The sequence below is a fragment of the Kogia breviceps genome, chromosome 3 (genome assembly GCF_026419965.1).
Source record: "Kogia breviceps isolate mKogBre1 chromosome 3, mKogBre1 haplotype 1, whole genome shotgun sequence".
In the NCBI taxonomy this organism is placed as follows: Eukaryota; Metazoa; Chordata; class Mammalia; order Artiodactyla; family Physeteridae; genus Kogia; species Kogia breviceps.
The window spans coordinates 86,625,814-86,643,664 of record NC_081312.1 but is presented as its reverse complement, the minus strand read 5'-3'; the positions used below and the strand labels follow the sequence as shown (position 1 = coordinate 86,643,664).

Genomic DNA, 17,851 nt, shown 5'->3' with positions numbered 1-17,851 from the left:
CCACCACAATGAGAAAGCCCACGCACCGCAATGAAGAATAGCCTGCGCTCACTCCAACTTGAGAAAGCCCACTTGCAGCCACAAAGACCCAACACAGCCCAAATAAATAATAAAAAAATAAAATAAAATAAAGGCCATGGTTCACTTTGCTGCCTAGTTTAGGGTTCTCAGGGTTTCCCATCATCTTTAGCAAAGTTTGTTTTAGGCATTTGGTTCTTTTATTTTATTTTTTCAACTTAGCTACATAGTAGTGATTTCAGAGACATAGATCCTGGCCTAAATTCTTCCTCTTCTATTTTTGTTTCCCTCAGCTATCCTTCAGCATTTGATTTAGATCTATAGATATTAGTCTCCCTGCAGACTATAGCCTTAAAGTCTTTGAATCATGTGATGATTCACTACTATTGAGCCAGCATAGTTTTGTTTTGTGAAGTAGCTATCCCTGTATCTTTTTAGGTCATTAGTATAGACCATTCTGTCTTTCACTTTGACCAATAATAATATAACTTTTTGTATGGTATTTTATAATTTTCTTCTGGATTTATCATGCATCTTATTTGATCCTTATCATATCCCCTAAAGAGGATAGGACAGGTTTTATCCCCATTTTGCAAATGAAGAGACTTAAGCTCAAGGAGGTTTGTGGTTTGCCTGAAACTGATGAACTTATTGGGTGTTAGGACTTGATGGAAGCCTAAGGCCAATATTCTTGGCACAATAAAACTATTTTTGTCTTTAGGCTACTACTGACTAGAGAACATGGACAGTCTTTTTTAGTCTGCAGTCTCTCTCTCAGTCCTAGCATATACTCAGTTTTATTTTATTTGCACTTACGTTAATCTCACTTTCTGGAAATGGGAAGGCTCCTAGTCTGGGAGAACTAAGGAGACTGGTGTATATCAGATAACGATGGCTCTTGTGACCTTTGGCAAGTGCCTATGGACCCATCCAAGAACCTTTCGATTTGACTTGCATGCTGTATTTTTTCCTGTCATGAGAAAATTAACCCACCGTTAATCTCCCATCCCTACAGTTATGGTTGACTTGATTTGAGGCAAGACTAAAGCTGGTATAACTGTTCGAGGGTTCTTTCTCTTATTTGACATATTGAAAATGACTGCTGGGATTTCCAACATATATTTTAATAAAATTTATATGCTCAGACCCAGCTTCTCACTGACATTTCTAATTTTTTCTAAAAACCCTCATTGTTCTGAAGTTAACTTCAGTCTTTTCCTCCTGGCAACTCAATTATATAATATCTGCCGTTAAAAATTTTAAGGAATAATCCTATTTCTCTTGTAGAAATTCTAGCTATTTACCATTAAAATGGGTCTGAAATCTAATAGGGTTCAAGCAGTCACACATGTTTCTTTTCTCATTTCTACTAGCAAGACCTTGGCCAGGTCTCATTTGATATCCTGTCACTATTGAGGCTTTACATGATCATCCTTAGTATAACCAAAGGGTGATATTTTGTGATAAGCATATCACCTAGTAAGGGGCAAAAAATGTTTTGAATCCTGTAACCAGTACAGATATAGATCTAGATTGCCTAACATCAGGACTGCTATATATTTTTAAACTTTTTATTATTGTGGAAAAAATTAAACATAAACAAAAGTAGAGCAAATAGTATAATGAATATCCATGTACTCACCACCCAGCTTCAGTAATCATCAATATATGGCCAATCTTCTCTGAGGTGTAGTCTCCCTTTCCTCTCCTTCCCCAGATGATTTCAAAGAAACTCCAAGGCATATTTTATCTGTAAGTATATCAATATATATTTCTAAGAGCCAAGGATTCTTTTTTTCCCACTGTTAACCATAATGTACAATAATAATATCTTAATAACATCAGTTATCAAGTCAGTCTTTGGATTTTCTTGATTGTTTCTCTCCCTTATGTCTTTTATATTTCTTTTACTGGAATCTGATTCCAGACAAGTTTCACACATTGTATTTTGTGCATACATATCTCTTAAGCCTCTTTTAATCTTTAGGTCCCCTCTCATGTTTTTTTCTTACGGTTTTCTTTTTGTTGTTTGTATTTTCATTGATAAAAACAGAGTCATTTGTCACGCAGAAGTTTCCATATTCTGGATTTTGCTGATTGTCTCCATGTGGTGATATTTAACATGTTCTTCTGTCCCCTGTATTTTCTATAAACTTGTGATTAGATCAGATTCCAGTTTTGTTTTATTTGGCTAGAATACTTCAGAGGTGGGTTGTGTGCTTCCTATTTATATCACATCAGTAGGCAGTGTCTGGTTGTCTCTCTTTTAGTTATGTTAAGATTGATCAGTGAGGTTTTGGGGCCATCAGCCTCTCCATCCATTTTAAAGTTCCCAGTGATTTTTCTCTTAAGTTTTATCAACCCATTAGTAACCACTGCCTAGATTCATTACTTCAGTGGGGTTGCAAATATACTGTTGTAATTTTATAATTTCTTCTTTATTAGCTGGAATTCTTTAAAAAGCACTCCACCAACTATTAGGTTATCCTAAGGTACATTTCACACAGAAGGGAAGGACTAATGTTTGATTCTTTTATTTAAAAGTTTTCAGAATATTGAGTTGGTTCCTCAATAGGGAACTTTGATAGCATCCTTACTTTCTGATTCCTCTTAATGAGAAATGGTATTTAGAGATGACAGTCTAGATGCTATGGGTGCCTGCTGCAATTGGTTTGGTCATTGTTTTAAATTCTTTTCAAGTGGATAGGTTCAGAATTTTTTTTTTAAAGAAAAAATATATCATAGCTCATACTGATATTTCCAGTTCAAATTTGTGGCGATAGAATTGCTGGCATGTAACTTCTTTGATTGTATATTTTCATCTCTTTGCCTAATATATGTAGATGAAATGATATGGTTAGAATTTACATGAGAATAATCCAGTATATGTGTGTAGGAAGGGAGATGTGTGTTGCATATGGGGAGGGGAGGAGTGGATAACAGATGAAACAAGATTGGCCATTAATTGATCATTGTTAATTCTGGGTGATGGATAGGTATATGAGAGTTCATTCTTTTTTTAGTGGCTGCATAACAGTCAGTAAGATGACTCAACCATAATTTATTTAACCATTTCATTTATTGATAGATATATAGATTGTTTTCAGTTTTTATCTATAACAAATAATAATCACCTGTAATATATACCCAGAAGTATAATTTGGTGGATCAACCTGCATGTATGTACCATGTTAATAATTCTTTTCCCCATACCCTTGCCAGCTTTGTTTTTATCTTCTCAGATTTTGTTAATTGATACCTTAGATTTATGTTTTAAAAGATTTAAAATTTAAAAAGCATTACTAATATCATAAATATACTTTAGTTGATTTCCTTTCAAAAACTTTTATGATGGCAGAATTTGTTTACAAATAAAGTTCCAGTATTACCTTAGGTATATATTTGGCAGTCAAAATACTGATTTTTGAAGAAAAAAATTATTGAAATGCTAATAAAAGTTATTAGGTACTCTCATGGGATTATAAAACTCATTGCCCTAGATTATCAGTCATTTTACATTTGCTGAGGATGTAGAGAACAATAAAATAAATTCCACTAATATTAAAAAATAATTTAAAAAGTTAACCACCAATTAATACTGTGGGAAAACCGTATTTTTAAAGAGGATGTGAAGTATTAAAGGCTCCTGACTTTTCTGTAATTTTTCAATTCTTGTATTACTTGATTACTATTTAATATCTTATTTTAAATGGTATTTAAGTCACTTAAGAATTTATTACTTTTTCAGAAGTGAATTAACTGTCTTTAGTTGAGGTAGTGGTATTAGTGGTATTAATCCCAAACATACGCTATAAAATTTGGGGTATAGAGAGATTAGGATGTTTAAATCCCCTTGTGATATAGGAGCCAGTTTCCCTTCTTTGGGAGGTGGAACTGCAGCATCCTAGCCTGCTCTTTTCATCAGATTGCTTGTTTGTTACCTATGCAATAAGGAATCTTCTGGATAGAGCAGCACTATGCAGTGGAAAAAGAACACTTTCTAGTCAAACAGACTTAGATTTGAAGAACAGTTTTACTTTAACAGGTCAGCATTATTTAAAGTCTCTGAGCCTCAGTTTCCTCATCTGTAAAACAGGAATAACAACTTCTATTTAGGGTGCTAAGGACTAAATACAGTCATGAATGTAATACATCTGGCACAGGCTAGATAAATCCATTGCTTTTATCTACTGCTATAAGTAATCGAGTGTTTGTTTCATATCATTTTTATTTATAATAACAGTAATTAGCATTTATTGAGTACCTAGTGTGTGCCAGACAGTATTCTAAACACTACATGGATCTTGTTTAATCCTTACAAAACAGTGTAAGGTAGGTATTATGGCCCCTTTTTATAAGGAAACTGTGACACAGAAAAGTTAAGTAGTTTGTATAGGAATATGTTAGGCAATAATGAGGAATTACTGCCCTGTGTATGTATCTTTTTTAAGTAATAAAGACTATATTTTGTTATAACATCAGTGACAAGGGGAAACATGACAACTCAGAAACATAGACGTAGAATAGACAAAGACAAATATTGTATGATATCACTTATATGTGGAATCTAAAAAATACAATAAACTAATGAATAAAACAAAAAAGAAGCAGACTCACAGATATAGAGAAAAAACTAGTGGTTACCAGTGGGGAGAGTGGAGAGGGGGTAGGGGCAGTATAGGGATAGGAGATTTTTTTAAAGGGTTATTATGGCATTATATGAAATCATGTGTGTGAAACTTTAGAAAATTGTGAAGTTCTATAGAATTTAAAGACTGCTTCGTTCAGGAAAAAAAAAGTTAAAAAAACATAATATGTTAAAAAAAACACTTTGGTTATTCTTAAATTTCTCCGAAATGTTCATGCATTATCTTAAGAGAATCTCTTGAGTGAGAGGCTCATGATTCGGGTAAAATTCTTGCTATTTCAGTCAAAACATTTTTTAATGGTAAATGAGCAATTCTCTACTCTTCTCTTATACATTTAGTACAGTACTTGAAAGTGTTTATTTGGTTTCCACAGGGTCGGAATCTGGCGGATCTACGCCGTAGCCAGTCCCGGGGCACATTCACCATTAGCACTACTCTTCGTTTGGGTAGACAGATTCTGGAGTCTATTGAGAGCATCCATTCTGTGGGATTCTTGCACCGAGACATCAAACCGGTAGGGGGCCTTTTCCTCCAGATCACAGAATGAGTTTGCTTGGTACTCTTAATCTTAATGATGGGACACAGTAAATTACAAATGTAGCTTTCTATATTAAATACAAGGTAGTATTTTAATTTCTGTGGCAAAGATGTAAACTTAAAGTACATGTAACTTGCCTTTTAATTTTAAAAAGATAATTACAAACTATAACATAATAAAGAGCTTTTCTCATACAATGAAAATGTTGCTCAGCAGCCAAATTAAAATTATTAATGCTTCACTATTATTATATGTGTTAACATTGTCAATTACTTAGCCTTACACCTAAATTAATAGTTATTCTTTGGATTTCTTTTTCCTGATATTGGTTAAAAATATATACATATGTTGCTTTTAGATGTTAGCATTGTGTTCTTTGAACTATTTCTCAAGTGACAAATTATACTTATAAGAAACCATCAATTATGAAAGAGCTTGCTTTTTCTCCTGATTGCTACAGTGCCAATATATAGTATTTTTTTTCTATTCTGTTTTTTCTTAGAAATTGTCATTTCTGTAACTGTGAAATATGTCTTTATTTTCTCTTTCTTGGTTTTTTTTTTGTGTGTGTGGTACACAGGCCTCTCACTGTTGTGGCCTCTTCCGTTGCGGAGCACAGGCTCCGGACACACAGGCTTAGTGGCCATGGCTCACAGGCCCAGCCGCTCTGCAGCATGTGGGATTTTCCCAGACCGGGGCACGAACCCGTGTCCCCTGCATTGGCAGGCGGATTCTCAACCACTGTGCCACCAGGGAAGCCCTCTTTCTTGGTTTTTGTATTACAAGGGGAAATGACCCATTTCTGATATGTTGTACTTACTATAAATTTATCATATGTTGTTGCAGTTGAAAATTATTTCCATATGTTGCTACATGATTTCTAAAATTAAACAGTTTACATGAAAAGGCCAACTAAAAATTAACATAGTTGAGTCAGACTTAATGTAACGTAGATTTCTCCTGCTTTTATTTTTATATCAAGTTAAACGTCATTATTTGAGAACCATGGTGATTGAAGAGTTTCCATTTTGATTAGAAAGCTCCCTAAGTAGAACAGTATTTTAAAATAAAACAGTATTTTAAAATAAAAGCTAACAATTCTATAACAATTTGACTTTTTTTAAAAAAATAAATTCCCTTATATACCTATCTTTGCAAGTTTGTGGTCATTTAATGTTACATTTATTTTTATTAAGGGAAGAATGCAGAGTGTATTTTCCTTAAGTCTGTTTTGAAATGTGTCCTTGAATTGTATTTTAATTTTTACATGTAGTGAAATTCAGGTTCATGATGCTTATAGGAAATTCATTTCAATTTCTGAACTATGTATTCTATTTTGCTTACGCCTAGTTCCTCCCATTTTAAAAAGTAAGTAGTGACTAAATCATTTGTGACTTAGACTAGAATTTCAAGGAACTTAGAGTACTGATTCCAGTTAAGTCAGTGTTGTGTTTTATGTAAATTTATAGTCACATAAATTTTTTGTTGCTCAAAGTTCACCTGATCCTAGGCATTAATAGAACCCACAGCAAAATTATGTATTAATATCCAGTAAACATCATTGACTAGAATAGTATATTTGGGACATGTGTATTATATAGAGTTTAAATAGAAGAATTAAAATAGAGGAAGGATAAGGTATAAGGACTAAGTATAATAATAATATGTATATTTTCCTTCTTTATTTTTCTAGTCAAACTTTGCCATGGGTCGCTTTCCTAGTACATGTAGGAAATGTTACATGCTTGATTTTGGTTTGGCTCGACAGTTTACCAATTCCTGTGGTGACGTCAGACCAGTAAGATTTTTCATATTATTATTAAATATTTGAGAATTAACTTATTATTTATAGTATCACGCTTTTTAAAGAAATGATAATTATGTATCAGAATGGATGTCATCCAAGAAGTATCATATAGATTTTATGATTACTTTATAGATGGTGTTAATTAATTTTATTATTGAGAGTTGCGGCTTTTAAAAACATGTACATTAGACACAGATTTAGAGTGGTCTTATAAGAACACACATTACTACTTTAGCATCAAGGGTCTTTTTTGCAGTCTGAGTCTCTTTGTACATCCTGTACTTCTACATCCTGTACTTCTATTTCAGTTACTGTATTTTTCATACCCAGAATTTCCATTTGGTTCTTTTTAAACATTTCTCTTTAGTGATATTCTCTATTTGATATGGCATTGTAATTATACTTTCCTTACTTTTTTAAGTAAGGAAAGCTTTCATTTATTTCTTTGAACATATTTATAATGCCTACTTTGAAATCTTCTCCTGTTATATCCAACAGGAGAAGAATGTAGTCATTCTTATAGTCAGTTTCTGTAGTCTACTTTTTTTTTTACATGTATGGTTTACACTTTCCTGTTTCTTTGCATGTCTTATATTTTTTTGTTGTTGGAAACTGGACATTTTAGATAGTACATTATAGCAATTCTGGGTACTGGTCCTCCCTTCCAGGGCTTGTTAGTGTTATTTGCTTATTTATATGTTTAGTGACTGACTACATTATTTTATCCTTGCCCCCTATCCCAGCACATAGTGTTAAGTCTCTCTTGTTGCCCCTCAGGGAGGTGCAGCTTTGGGTCTGCCCATCGTCACCCTGGAATGACAGTGGTACTTGTAGGGCTCTCCTCCAACACTTTTTCTGACCACATCCAGTTATTAAACCTGCTGATTGCTGGCTGATTGCTCTGTTGCTTAAAACAGTGCCCCAAGATGTACATTCCTTGCAGACTAATCCAATCAAATTGTGGCTCCTAAAATGGAATAGTTTTGGGGTTTTTTTGGCCACTGCTGCAGGCTTGCAGGGTTAGTTCCCTGACCAGGGATTGAACCTGGGCCCTCAGCAGTGAGACCACAGAGTCCTAACCACTGGACTGGCAGGGAATTCCCTTCTGTGGTTATAGTTTGATGTTTGTTCTGACCCCAGAAGGGCTCCCCCACCTGTCTTGTTCTGCTGGTTCTCACCTGGCCAGCCTGTGGTCTAGGCTGTATCCTCAGATCCACAAATCCTCCCAATTCTCTTTACTGTAACCTCCACTATTTATGAGAGGGTCTTAAGTTTAATTAACTTCATTGTTGCAAATGAAATAAGTTCCTTTGGGAAGAGATTGGGAGATAATCTTTTTTACAGTGTTCTTCTGTCTGCAAACAAAATCTCTGACTGAGGGCTCTGGAGTTGGGGGTGAGGACTATGGCAGACTTCTCTCTGAGTGACATCCTCTCTTAGGAGCAGGGCCCTCTGGTTGAGATCGGGACAGTAGCCTAAGGTCTCTTGGCTTGACTCTCCTGGCATGGAACCACTGTTTCATGAGCCAGGAGAAGGGCTTTTGGGGCCCCAGTATTTTCAGCACACCATACCCAAGGTAGAGCCTTCATTCCATGAGTGGAAGCTGGGTGCAAGAAAGGGGCTTCTACCTCTGTACCACGCTTGCCCATGACAGCCTCCTCAGCAACAGGCAGCTGGGAGAAGATGAGAAATGCTGAAGTCCTGCTCCTACACAAAGAAAGACCTCTGGCTCGGAACTGGGGAAGGAGGGAGCCCTGTGTTCTCTGCTGCAGCCTCCTGTAGTGGAGCCACCCCTGCTGATCTGGAAGAGAGGAAGGAGGGGGAAAGGTTTTGGTTCAAATACCATAGCCTCTAGTTTTTCTTACTGACTTTTCATGAATATGAAATAGCTGTTTCATCATTTGTTGTTTGCTCAAAGGACCATTTCCAGAGGCTATGGTTATTTTTTAAAAATTATTTTTAACAGTTTTACTGGGGAGCAGGTCGTTAGAGCTCCTCATATTGTCATACTGACAGTTGATCTCCCCCTACAGTTCTTTAATGTCTTTTTTTTAAATTTATTTTTTAATTAAAGTATACTTGATACAATGTTGTGTTATAATGTCTACTTTTATACTTTTTGTTTCACATTGGTACTGAGTATGATTTTCATTTCTAGCAGATTAGTTGCACAGAAATTGAAACACTGGTTTTGAATGAGCTAACTATATAATAATAGATGTGTATACAATAAATGTAAATTATATTTAAAATATAGGCACATGAAAATTTAAGCACCTAGAAATTATAAGAGAATCTTTTTGGTTCCAGTGAAAGTCTTGCATTAATAGATAGCAAGGCAGGTGATGAATTTGGGTTTAATGCAGCTTATTAGACTTGAATATATTTCTGGAGTCTCATTTCTATTCCAAGTATCTTTTTTTTTTAGTTTTTAGAATATTATGAGGTTATTATTTATTCACTTATAAAACACTTATTAAATGAACACAGATTAAGTGTGAGGCATGGATCTAGGTGCTGGGACTGCAGCAGCGGTAAACAGCAGACCAAAATGAGGTTCTTATGGAGGTTATATTTTAGTGGTGAAGACAGATAATATACAAATAAATACATAATTTTAGATTGTGATAAATTCTACAAAAAAACCCCAGCAGAAAGCAGGGTATTGACATAGAGAGTGATGGGCAGTGAGGCTAGGAGACTATTTTAGAGGTATTAGTTAGAAAAGACTTCTCGGGGCTTCCCTGGTGGCACAGTGGTTGAGAGTCCGCCTGCCGATGCAGGGGACAGGGGTTTGTGCCTTGGTCCGGGAAGATCCCACATGACGCGGAGTGGCTGGGCCCGTGAGCCATGGCCGCTGAGCCTGCGCGTCCGGAGCCTGTGCTCCACAACGGGAGAGGCCTCAACGGTGAGAGGCCCGCGTACCGCAAAAAAAAAAAAAGAAAAGAAAAGACTTCTCTAAGGAGGTATTGAGTTGAGAGTTGAATGAAGTATGAGAGCAGGCTGTGTGATTTTCTGGAAAGAGAGTGCTCCAGGCAAAGGGAACAGCAAGTGCAGAGACTCTGAGGCAGAGTAAGTTTGATATATTCAAGGAAAAGGGGGGAGGCCACTGTGGCTGTAGCATGGCCTAGCATAGTGTGGTGGGTAAGTGGAGAGAGACAAGGTTTAGGAGGTTGGTAGGCCCCAGAATGTGAATGATTTTGCCAAGAGATGGATTTTATTCTAAGTGTGATAGGAAGCAGGGTTGTTGCATAATATGTTACATGCTCTGTCAATAAGCTAACTATAGAGTTATATACAGAAGTAGGTTATATTTAAAACATAGCCACATGAGAATTTAAGTGCCTTGAAATTGTGAGAAGACTATCTTCAGTTCTATCAATGTTCTTGTATTAATTGGTATTCGGGCAGGTAAAGAATTTAGTTTCTATGTAGTGTATTGGATTTGAATTATATTTCTGTAATCCCACTTCTATTCTGAATAGCAGTTTTTTTCAATTCTTAGGACTTTTTTTTTTTAAATCACTATGTGAAGAAGAGATTATTGAGAGCAAGAGTAGAATCAGAAAGACAAGTTAAAAGGCTAATGCCGGGCTTCCCTGGTGGCGCAGTGGTTGAGAATCCGCCTGCCGATGCAGGGGACACGGGTTCGTGCCCCGGTCCGGGAAGATCCCACATGCCGCGATGCCGCGGAGCGGCTGGGCCCGTGAGCCATGGCCGCTGAGCCTGCGCGTCCGGAGCCTGTGCTTCGCAACGGGAGAGGCTACAACAGTGAGAGGCCCGCATATCAAAAAAAAAAAAAAAAAAAAAAAAAAAAGGCTAATGCCATGGTCCAGTGGTCATTGCTGGTGGCTGGGACTTAGGGCATTAGGGTGATACAATGAACATGGTGGAAAATGCTTATATTTAGGATATATTTTAAAGATGTATTTAACAGGACTTCCTTCTGGATTTGATACTGAAATGTGAAGGGAAAAGAAGAGTCAAGAATTACTTCTAAGTTTTTGTCCTGAAACCATGATAGAGATGAAGGCTGAAGTGTGGATTTGATGAGGGAAAAATGGAAGTTCTCTTTTCTTTTTTTTTTTTTAAAGCTTTCTTAGTTTTTTTTTTTAAATTTTTAAAAATTTTAAATTTTTGGCTGTATTGGGTCTTCATTGCTGCACACGGGCTTTCTCTAATTGCGGTAAGCGGGGGCCACACTTCATTGCAGTACACAGGCTTCTCATTGCGGTGGCTTCCCTTGTTGCGGAGCACAGGCTCTAGGCATGTAGGCTTCAGTAGTTGTGGCTCGCGGGCCCTCGAGTGCGGGCTCAGTAGTTGTGGCACATGGCCTTAGTTGCTCTGCAGCATGTGGGATCCTTCCAGACCAGGGATCAAACTCGTGTCCCCTGCAATGGCAGGTGGATTCTTAACCACTGCACCACCAGGGAAGTCCCCGCAAGTCCTATTTTCTAAAAGTTAAGTTTAAAATGCCTCTTAGATTCTAGGTGGAAATAATAAGAAGTTGACTTGATATAGTAATCTGTAGCTCAAAGGAGATATCAGGGATGGAGATAATATAAGTTTAAGAATCATTTGCTCCCAATGTTTAAAAATAAGTGGTAGGGCTTCCCTGGTGGTGCAGCGGTTGAGAATCTGCCTGCCAATGCAGAGGACACAGGTTCGAGCCCTGGTCTGGGAAGATCCCACATGCCACGGAGCAGCTAGGCCATGAGCCACAATTACTGAGCCTGTGCGTCTGGAGCCTGTGCTCTGCAACAAGAGAGGCCGCGACAGTGAGAGGCCCGCGCACCGCGATGAAGAGTGGCCCCCGCTCGCTGCAACTGGAGAAAGCCCTCGCACAGAAACGAAGACCCAACACAGCCAAAAATAAATAAATAAAATTTTTAAAAAATTAAAAAATAATAAATTAAAAAGTGGTAATTTTAAAAAATGGAACTAGGTTAGATCAGCTAGGGAAAAGGTATAGCTAGAAAAGAAGAGAGGTCTGAGTCTGAGCCGTTGAGACACTTTAGCAACTCGATAATGGATAGAAAAGAGCTATGAATTAGCAAAGAACAGTGGGGAGGAGGATCGGCCAGTGAGGTAGGAGGAAAATCAAGAGAGTGTGGTATCTTGAGAGCCAAGTGAAGAAAGTGCTTCAAATATGTGAGGTGCTACTGATGCTACTGATAGGTCAAGGAAGGTAGGAACTGAGAACTGATCATCTGGATTTGGCAAGATGGAAGTGACTGGTGACTTTTATAAAAGTGATTCTGTAGAGCAATGAAAACTTAATTGGAGTAGGTTAAAGAAAGTGTTGGGGAGAGGATGTGGAGAAAGGAAATATAAGTAAAACACGGAAGTAGTTGTAAGGGAAATAAAATCCTTCCCTCCTTCTCTAGTTTATTTTTTTTTAATGTCAGCTATTGTAGCATGCTCATGTTCTAATATTAGTAGTGCTCCAGGAGACATGAAAAAAACTGATGATGGGGCTTCCCTGGTGGCGCAGTGGTTGAGAATCCGCCTGCCGATGCAGGGGATACGGGTTCGTGCCCCGGTCCGGGAAGATCCCACATGCTGCGGAGCGGCTGGGCCCGTGAGCCATGGCCGCTGAGCCTGCGTGTCCGGAGCCTGTGCTACGCAATGGGGGAGGCCACAACAGTGAGAGGCCCGCGTACCGCAAAAAAAAAAAAAAAAAAAACAAAAAAAACTGATGATGTAGGACAGAGCAGGAAGAATCATAGGAGCCAAGTTCTTGCAAGCTGTTAGGAGAAGGAATCCTGGCACAATGGTGAGGATAGCCCATTATTAGAGCAAGAACACTTCTTCCACTGTAACTGAGAAAGGGTAGAATAAATGGACACAGATACAGGTAGGCATTTAGATTTGGTGGTGGAAGTTGAAGTTCTCTCATGGCTTTTATTTTCTCAGTGAAGAAAGAGACAAGGCCTTTTGCTGAGAGTGCAAAATGGTGTTGGAGGTTGAGGAGAGAAGAGCACGTGTGAAATAGTTATCATGGAAGGGGAGAGAGCAAACTGACTGGGAAAATATAATAGATTGCTGGGCTGTGCTGAAAGCTCATTTGAGTATGATGGTAATTTAAGGTAAGATTGTCAGTACAATCTTTTTTCTCCTTATACTTTTAGCTGCTTGTTTAGAGGTACAGTTTAGTCTATGAATTGAGTTTAACGGGGGTTGGGGTCAGGTTAGCACTATGGAAGAAAGAGGGAATATCATTGTGGTCGAATGTAGCCCAGGCTGTGTAAGGAGTTAACTTTCCCTTTATTTATGTGTTAATAGCTAGTTCCTTTTAGAGTTTTTATGCCAGTAGGATTTCATAATTTTCTTTAAAACTCTTAAATCTCAAGTAAAATTACTTTCTTACTTTTTGGGTAATAATTATGATTGAAATCATATTCATATATTGTTCCACTAATATAAAATCAAAAGTTGCCTGGGTAGATTTCTTTTATATAGCACAATTTTGTTTATTTATTGCTTTTAAGAAATTTGAATTGAGTTGCTTGGATTCTCTAGGTAAGCCATCATGTTATCTGCAAAAACCAATATATATATATTTATTTTTGCCTTGCTATGTGTATTCTAGAAGAGTGTAAAAAACATATATAAAAATTTTAAGGAAGAATGTCAAAACATCCATGGCCTCCATCTAGGTTAAGAAATAGTTCATTACCACCTTAGAAGTGCTCTGTGGGTCGGTCACTTCCTGATCACATCCCTTTTCCTTCTTTGAGCTCCTTCAGTGGAGCTTACTGTGAAGATGGAAGTGTCTGTTTGTGTACTGTCTTATATGGTAGCCACTAGCCACATGTGGCTATTGAGCACTTGAATTGTGGCCAGAGCAAGTGAGGAACTGAATTGTAAATTTCATTTAGTTTTAAGTTGCTATTATAGTGGCCATTGCAGCCATAACCTACATTCTATATTTTGCATTAACCCGTACCTTGCTTTGCTTTCTTCTTTCTTCTATAGACCTGAGGGTACTTGTTTTGGAGTATGGAGCAGATTCAGGGAGCTGTTGTAAAATAGTACAGTTATCATGTACCCTTCACCTAGCTTCCCCCAATGATGACATCTTACATAATCATAATACATTGTCAAAACTAAGAAACTGTTATTGGTATACTATTATTAACTCAAGTACAGACCTGAGTCAGATTTCACTTTTTTTTTTTTTTTTTTTTTTTTTGCGGTTCGCGGGCCTCTCACTGTTGTGGCCTCTCCCATTGCGGAGCACAGGCTCCGGACGCGCAGGCTCAGCGGCCATGGCTCACTGGCCCAGCCGCCCCGCGGCATGTGGGATCTTCCCGGACCGGGACACGAACCCGTGTCCCCTGCATCGGCAGGTGGACACTCAACCTCTGCACCACCAGGGAAGCCCCAGATTTCACTGTTTTTTACATACACTTTTCCTTTCAGGGGAGGGGTGGTATATGAAATTTTATCACACATATAGATTCATATAACCAACAGCCCAATCAGGATATAAAACTATTCCATCACCACAGAGAAACTCCCTCAAAACATGAATGTGTATTTATTTTTCCAAACTTATGATATAGGATCGTCAGTCAGAAAACATTACAAAGGGAATGATGGATCCTATCTGTTACACTAGTGATACTAGCAAGTTGTTTATGTGGTTGGTTTTGAGAGCCTCTACTGGGTTTTTTTGTTTGTTTTTTATGAATTTATTAACTTATTTTTGGCTGTGTTGGGTCTTCGTTGCTCCGTGTGACCTTTCTCTAGTTGCGGTGAGCGGGGGCTACTCTTGTTGCGGTGCGCAGGCTTCTCATTGCGGCGGCTTCTCTTGTTGCGGAGCACGGGCTCTAGGCGTGCGGGCGTCAGTAGTTGTGCCATGTGGGAGAGCCTCTACTGTTTATAACCTTTAAGATGTATTAGTTGTATCAAATAGGGATGTGAAATAAAAAGGAGTTGTGTGTGTCTCTGTATATATATTTGCAGTACTTTGGTCCATATGGTTTTGGAGTTGAACTTCTATTTACTTAGTGATTTGAATATGTATGTTCATGTTTTCCCTCCTGGTTTAGAGGATGCCCCAGTTTCTTTAGCCCTTGAGTTGGCATCTTACATTGGCCCTTGTGTCTAAGCTCTTAGAATGCCATGTTTTCTCCTGCTGCTTCCTTCTTAACCATTCAGCTGAAACTTGCAGTGCCTAGGGCTATAGTGTTCTACTTAAGAAAAAATTTTAAATGTTACCATTCCAGAATTTCATCTATTTTCTTATTTCCATTAAGGGTTTTATTATGTAGTTCTCAATGCTTTTTTCCCCTCCTGATCCTTTCCTTTTGGTAACAGTAGGTCTAGGCTTATACCTCAAGTCCTTCCCTTCTTCTGGATTTATTCTCCTAGGAGCTCATTCTGTCTCTGACATTCATCCCCGCCTTTGCTGCTTCTGTCCTTGTACTAGTCTTGTGGTTTCTTGTTTGGATTATTAAAATAGTTTCCTCATTGGTCTCCCTACCTTCTCCTTCCAATCTATCCTTTATACTTGCAGCGGAGTAGATATCCCAAGCACTGTCTCAATCATGTTACTTCCTTACTTAAAATTTTTTTATGAATTCCAATTGCCTCTACCTTCTAAGCCAAACAACATATGACATTTAGGGCCATCCTTCATTTGATTCCAACCTACTTTTCCATTATTTTCTCTCACCATTTGCTTCAGCCATACCAAATTCTTTTCCCTAACACTTAACAGTACTGGGCCTTTCACTGTTGTGGCCTCTCCCGGTGCAGAGCACAGGCTCTGCATGCACAGGCTCAGTGGCCATGGCTCATGGGCCTAGCCGCCCTGCGGCATGTGGGATCTTCCCAGACCGGGGCATGAACCCGTGTCCCCTGTATCGGCAGGTGGACTCTCAATCACTGTGCCACCAGGGAAGCCCTGCCTATTTTTTAATCGGTTTTTTTTTTTTTGATATTGAGTTGAATGAGCTATTTATATATTTTGGATATTAACCCCTATTGGTCATATCATCTGTGAATATTTTCTTCCATTCAGTAGGTTGTCTTTTCATTTTTTCAGTGGTTTTCTTTGCTGTGCAAAAGCTTTTAAGTTTAATTAGGTCCAATTTGTTTACTTTTGCTTTTGTTTCCTTTGTCTGACAGATCTTAAAAATTGCTACAATATATGTCAGAGTGTCTGCCTATGTTTTCTTCTAAGGATTTTATAATTCTGGTCTTACATTTAAGTCTTTAATCCATATTGAGTTTATTTTTATATATGGTGTGAGACAGTGATCTAATTTCATTCTTTTACATGTAGCTGTCCAGTTTTCCAGACCACTTTTTTTTTTTTTTTTTTTTTTTTTGCGGTATGCGGGCCTCTCACTGTTGTGGCCTCTCCCGTTGCGGAGCACAGGCTCCGGACGCGCAGGCTCAGCGGCCATGGCTCACGGGCTTAGTTGCTCCGCGGCATGTGGGATCTTCCCGGACCAGGGCACGAACCCGTGTCTCCTGCATCGGCAGGCGGATTCTCAACCACTGCGCCACCAGGGAAGCCCAGACCACTTATTGAAGAGACTGTCTTTTCTCCATTTATATTCTTGCCTCCTTTGTCATAGATTAATTGACTGTAATTGTGTGGGTTTATTTCTGGGCTCTCTATACTTTTCCATTGATCTATGTGTCTATTTTTTGTGCCAGTACCATGCTGTTTTGATTACTGTAGCTTTGTAGTATAGTCTTAAGTCAGGGAATGCGATACCTTCAGCTTTGCTCTTTTTTCTCAAGATTGCTTTGGCTTCTAGGTATTTATTTTAATAAAACATGCTCTTAGGTTACTAACCACTCTCACTTTTTACTTTCTTTTTCTTTAAAGATGTTTTTAAACATAAGTAACCACTCTCACTTTTTACTTTCTTTTTCTTTAAAGATGTTTTTAAACATAAGTTTTGGAAATACATTCATATGGTACAAAAATAAAAGAATTAAAAATTCATCAAAAGTAAACACTTATGCATTTTGAAAAAACACTATTAAGCAAATGAAAAGTCAAATCACAGACTGGAATAAAATATTTGCAGAACACACATCTGACAGAGGACTTTATATCCAGAATCTATAAGCAACTCTCAAAACTCAATAATTAAAAAAAAAACCTATAAAAGTAAGCAAAAGATTTGGATTGGCATTTCATTAAAGAATAGATACTACAAATGGCAAATAAGTACATGAACAAATTCTGAACATCTTTAGTTATTAGGGAAATGAAAATTAAAACCACAGTGAGATACCGTTACACAGTAATTAGAATAGTTAAACCTAAAACACCAGACAATTCTAAGTTCTAAGGAGGGACAGAAATCAGAGGTTGCCAGCCAGACACTGGGAGTCAAGGGAGGAGACTGACTGTAAAGGGCATTAAGGGAACTCTTGGGGTAATAGTACCCAATAATTTAAGTTTATGAATATGTGAATTACATGTGCAGGGAGAGGTACAATTTGCCACCATCTTTGAATTGAGTTTGTATGATATAGCCAAGACACAGAGAGGTTGGCATCTTATTTTACTTAGACCTCATGGTCTTAATATACTTATTTGTAACCAGAGCTTGAATATTAATGTATATACTATGATGCTTGTCATGAAAGCATTTATGTTTTCTAATGTACAGTTTATTTGTCATAAATCCTACTTTATTTTAAAATGGTAGGAAAAAATGGGAGTCATTGATAACTAAAATGGGACTCATTGATAACTAATATGTTTTAAACATATGATTTAGAGATATTCTCTCTCTAATTTTTATAATTTCACAATTATTTAAAAAGTTAGAAATTTAAGTAGTGTTTTCTTAACAATAATAC

The 17,851-nt window shown here is 37.6% G+C and overlaps 1 protein-coding gene across 7 annotated transcripts in view; it reads left to right on the top strand.

Moving 5' to 3' along the window:
• TTBK2 (tau tubulin kinase 2) overlaps positions 1 to 17,851 on the top strand; it is a 166,633-nt gene that overhangs the window by 84,035 nt on the left and 64,747 nt on the right. For 5 of the 7 annotated variants that reach the window (XM_067029086.1, XM_059059477.2, XM_067029089.1 and 2 more), the window contains 2 exons: positions 5,041 to 5,181; positions 6,899 to 7,003. In XM_067029086.1, coding sequence (XP_066885187.1) covers positions 5,041 to 5,181; positions 6,899 to 7,003 — 246 coding nt within the window. Of the gene's footprint in view, positions 1 to 5,040; positions 5,182 to 6,898; positions 7,004 to 12,988; positions 13,102 to 17,851 lie in introns of those variants that run through there. The other 2 variants (XM_067029088.1, XM_067029091.1) reach the window with 2 other exon arrangements.